General features: G+C 35.5%; 1 protein-coding gene across 1 annotated transcript; it reads right to left on the reverse strand.

The window, feature by feature from the left end:
• Window positions 1-3,500: 3,500 nt before the first annotated feature.
• On the reverse strand, window positions 3,501-5,122 carry LOC147482049 (E3 ubiquitin-protein ligase SP1-like). Its single transcript, XM_086579174.1, has 5 exons — window positions 4,994-5,122; window positions 4,712-4,849; window positions 4,566-4,631; window positions 4,316-4,428; window positions 3,501-4,230 (listed from the first exon to the last, which is right to left on the reverse strand). The coding sequence occupies exons 1-5, from the start codon at window positions 5,120-5,122 to the stop codon at window positions 4,110-4,112; spliced, it is 567 nt and encodes a 188-aa protein (XP_086435300.1). The 3' UTR covers window positions 3,501-4,109.
• Window positions 5,123-5,511: the final 389 nt, after the last annotated feature.

Consider the following 5,511-nt stretch of genomic DNA (forward strand, 5'->3'; position numbering starts at 1 on the left):
TTGGTCGGGTTGACTTATGATCATTAATATGCTGCCCATATAGTAGAATAGACGCCCGCTTATTTATTATAAATTCTAGCCGTTTGAGCGGCGGATTTATTTGATCACAGTAACTAAAAATTTGGCAATAGACAAACACATTCTTGTTAATTTGGATTAAAAGGAGTCACTTGGCCTCGCCTCTATTTATGGTTTTAGTATTCTGGTGTGGTACACTATTTAGCACTCGATTTTTCGGGTTAATGCCTTCAGACTCTTCAATTTGCATTTTATGGCTTTAGTATATTGTTGTCTGGTGTTTCCACACAACACTTTGTGTTCTTCATATATATAATATATAAAACATTTGCAAGAGAGAGAGAAAAGAGAGAAGAAAAAGGCAAGAAAGAAGGCAAAAAAGAACATCATTGAGGGAGAATCATCGGTTTGTAGCTCATAAAGCATGCATACCTTGCCTGAACCCGCTATTCAAGAATCTGAAAATGAAGAGAAGCCTAAAACTTTGTCAACAAGACCTTTCAAACGTGATACCGAAGAGAAGCAATCTAAATCTGTGTCAAAGAGACCGCAGAAGCCATCGACTTTGTTGAAGCTGACTAAGACAATTCCTATTCCTTCACCTCTTTGCAAAAAGACTTAGAAAAGTGTGCGAGCGTGGATGTGGGTCCTCATTGGGACACTGATAGTTCTTGCTGTGGTAGTCCTGGCTACCCGGCGCCACTTACTGCTATTGAATTCACAGTGAATGGTACTAGGATGTTTTTATGAGTTTGAGGCACTGTGGCTTTGACATAGAGTTTAGGTATAAGGGTCATGCAGTGCATTCTCTAATGATTATCTTTTCAATGGTTTTCAGAACTGGATCAGGAGGTTGCCTCTGGTTCATAAGTGGTTGATTCGTTAACGGATAAGATACAGTGCTCATTTTCTTCTAAATGCCTAGTTCCAGAACATATTCACTCTTTTTTTTACATGTTTTCTTACTAAGGAATCAAAAGAGGTTTGAAAATTTCACCATCATGTCATAATAACAATTATGTTTTTAAGCAAAAAGAACGGTGGTGTTGAACGCTTTCACTAACAGTACAACAAAAGATCCTTGGAACGTTCTGATTTCTAGCATGCATATTAAAAACTGAGAACTATGATGGGTGATTTTTCAATGTGTCCAAGAAGACTGACAAGGTCCTAAATCATTCAATAAATAAGTTCTAATTGATTGTTTAAACGTTAAGAGACTTATTAGAGTAGAACTGAGATTCTACGTTAAAAGCAACTCGATGAATCATTTCAATATATCAGTTCTAATTGATTGTTTAAACGTTAAGAGACTTATTAGAGTAGAACTGAGATTCTACGTTAAAAGCAACTCGAGAGGTAAACAGCTAGGACGGTTGAAATAACTGGACAAAAATGTATAACATGCTATCTACTTAACACTGGTCACTGGCTAAGTGCTGAATTAGTGACCAAAAAACTTGTACAAACAACATACATCTGCAACATGCGTGTAGAATCAAAACTTAAGAGAAAAAAACAACACACAATAAGGTCAACAACGTACTTTCTAAATTACTCTAGTATAGAATGAAGAATTAGAAACAGGAAGTAAACAGGCAACTGTGGGTCACAACTTGCAACTAAATCATCTCGGAAATATTGTAAAATTCAAGAAGAAAGTATGTACAGAGTAGGACATTGTCCATTCAACATGACCACTATGTAAAACTGTAAATTGGTAATGCTTGCAGTTCAAGATGTGCATCTACCATAAGACATTCTTTCATTACAAAATTTTCCATCACCACCACATAACCCTAATCATCAATCTTCCATGCCACAACCTTCAGGGGGGATTCTCGATATCATGAAGAAAATGTCGTTTAATGGCGGAAAGTCCTTACCACTGATCAATTCATCGGTGACAAAGTAGACAAATTGGTCAAGTGTGATGAGCACGTCATACAACAAAGACATATGTCCACACCTAAAAATGCATACAAATAATTAGTGTTTTGTAAGAATAAGTACACCAAATGGAACAAAAGACAGTCTGAAGGGAAATATTTAGCAAACTTAATTCCTTATCAACTAAAAATATAGGCAACTATTAATTAATAAAGAGAACACCATCCACACCGCACCTTATTCTCCATTTGTTAAGTAGGATGCACTTCAGTGGTCGCTATCAAACAAGCACGATGTTAACAAGACGACAAATATTCATTGACACAAACCAATCTAGTGAAGTGAAACCTCGGACATGTAGTTTAGTCAGCTGAGCAATCCAAATTATTCCATCACAGATCCACTGATTGGATAGAGCACTCTAGGAATATTTCTATGAACATAGTGTTCTAAGAGATCTACAATCTTACCAACCGAAACTTAGTAGCCCCAACAACTAAAACCTTCACTACTCTAAAATGGATAAAAGGAAATCAACCAATCAACACTTAAACTCTAGGCGATCTTAGTGACTTACAAGCTGCTGAAGGGCTACAACGACTTCCTCTTCTCATATGACCTCTTATTTCCCTAATTTTTTGAAGTTAAAATTATCCATCTCGTCATTGACTCTTTTTAGATTTCTATTTCGTAGTTCCTTTGGACTTCTCATTACAGAGCAATGAAGCATCATTTCTCAATGAAGAAGCAAAGATCTAACGTAAATCATAAGTTATCCTTACATACGCAGAATTTTCCCTTCACGCTCATGTGAAACACTGAGCCATCATCCACTCCATCAGACCTCCTAAATGATAGTGATGGCCATATAATCAAGATTACTTGTGGCCTAAATGTTTCTAACTTTCTATATGGACTCATTCAATTATGTAAAGGTGGGCCTAGCTTTACTAAATGTACCCACATAAGTGACACAGACTCAGAAGGTAATTTTTCAATACCTTGCATCCAGAAGTGAATTAAGAATACTAGTCATGGTGAAAAAACATGAACCCCACCAATAATAAAAAAGGTAAAAAACGAATGAATTTTTCTAGCCAAATTAGGCAAACTAAAAGGAGAGTTTGCAAGGTGCTTACGGGACAAACATCGCGTTGTACTCATGTTCCAAGCATATCACACACAAATCTGGCATGAGACGCTCCTTTTTTGCACTCTCCGGTCCATTGTCGACCTTCTCATATGAACATACTTTCGTCAAAATTAAACTCATAAAACTTTTATAAACTAATAAAAAATAAAACACTGGAGAAATGTACCATCATGATCCCGCTCTAATATTTGTGCAGGCTGATAGCAAGGACTCTTAAAGAACAAGACCTCATTACATATTTTTCAGAAGGATAACAAAGAAGCATAGTAGAACCTACTAATATATCATCTTGACAAAATCACCCTACAGAGTCAAGACAAATTTTAATCTATGAGTTTAATTTTCAGACTTTCCTCTCGATTAACATTCGTCATGCTTACATTATATCCAGTTTATAGTGGCGAACTAATGTCTAACCTACAAACTCATGGTGTAAAAAAGGTAGTGCAAGTGGTGCAACAGAAATCCATCAGTGCCTTATAGAGACATGATAGTGAAACAGAAATCCATCAAATGCATCCAAGAAGTTATGTGGTCATGTGATGGGCTACAATCTCATTAAAGAAGATGGGGATCTTTAATTTGTTCAAATGCAGGGAATTAGAAGAAGATTATTTATTATTTTTATTAAATTGGCAATATGCTACTTAGTAGTTTACTATTTTCTTTGGTTTCCATATTCAAATAGGAATAGGAATTAGGGTGAGTTCCTATTCAGATTCCATTAGATAATAGACATTTAGTAGTCTTTTTATTATTTTAAGGCATGTTAGCCTTCATTCTTGGTTGGTTGGTTGTTGAAAATTTATTTAAGAGAATCGTTATTCTAATTGAAGATTTAATCCCTACATTTCGGTGCATTTTTCGTTAAAATTTATCAATGTTTATCATCATATTTTGCTTCCACCTTTGTGTTACATCATGTTCATAGTACCAACCTTCTAACATTGATATGGTTGTGTACATTTCTGCTTTTCGGATGAAGATAGTTATGCATAATCTCATAACAGTACCACAAAATTTAAGATTTAAAGAAAAAAAAATAGATTTACCTTCGCTGCAAATCATACCGGCGTCTTCTTTCCATGATGTATCGAATAGTATGTTTAGCAATCGGAAAAACACCTACTACGGTGAACCCCATAGAGGCGTACTTGTAGAACCTGTAGCTGTACCAATTGTAGCAAGTCAATAACATATAACTGGTAATGTATTAAAAATGAAACACTTCAGTACCACATTTTAGAAAACAACCTTGACCATATCCCAAGATTTGCAATGAGTTGATCAATACTTTTTGGGGACACATAAAATGGCCCCTTGTGTGGTCGTTGAATTAGTATTGTCCCAATATCATCTTTTGCAGCCTAAGCAGCCAAAAAAGAAACACAAAAATATAAGAGGTAACACCAACAAAGAGTCAAAGACAAATAACAAGAGGTAACAGTTTAACAACATATATTTTTAGCATTTTAAATGATGTATTCTTAATATTTAATATCACCTCTCCAACAACAGTCAATGAAGTCCCAATCGGAAGAACTCTTTCAATGCACTTCACTCCAAGCGTCTGCAGATGGTAAATAGAATTACTAGGTAATACATTCACTGAGACATCTCTATATAGCGATGTTGCAGAATAAGACAAACCTTCAATCCTTGGAGATAATCCAGTGTCCCACGTACAAGGGATCGACCAGACTCTTCAAAGATTTCTCTTCCTATAGCTAATACTAGGCCATTAGCACCTCGAGCTCCCACCACATGTACACACCCAGTCCCATCATCCTGTCATAAAATATATTTAACAAAAATACAGAGAGGGGAGGGTCATGTTGACCTACCAAACATTCATAGAATAAATTAACTTAAAATTTACTCAAAAGAGGAGTAATTTTACATTAACTTAAGTGATTGCAATTTAGGCCTAACAATCTTCAAAACAGTTAAGACTTTCTGCAACAATCGAAACCAAAAAAATCTTTCAATCGCAGCCCATAGTAGTTCTCCTTCGTGCAAACGAGTCTCTTCCGGTAATTCAAGACCGCTCGGTGCCGCCATTACTAAATCCGGATAGTTTGATGAAGAATTGAGAAGAGAGAAAAGTGTTTGAAATTTGAGGAAACTGAAAATAATGGGAGACAGAGAGCCCGAGTTTAGAGCCAGAGAAGTAAACAAATTTTATGGCCAGTTTTCTTCCGGTTTTATCCTTTAAACATTTTCTCATCTTAAATGTCAAAGATTACATATGTACGGTCCACATATGCGCACATTGGAATCCATTGAAAGCCCTGTGTAAATTTGGAATAAAAATTAATTCTTTAATGAAAAATAATTTAAAACACTATTCACGTGAACTTTTTTGTTTGCATAAAAAAAACTGTTCACGTGAATAGTGTTTTTTATTATTTTTCATTAAGGCTAAGTCCAATAGTTTGGTGTAGCAAAAC

Source organism: Coptis chinensis, chromosome 8 (assembly GCF_015680905.1).
Source record: "Coptis chinensis isolate HL-2020 chromosome 8, ASM1568090v1, whole genome shotgun sequence".
Lineage (NCBI taxonomy): Eukaryota > Viridiplantae > Streptophyta > Magnoliopsida > Ranunculales > Ranunculaceae > Coptis > Coptis chinensis.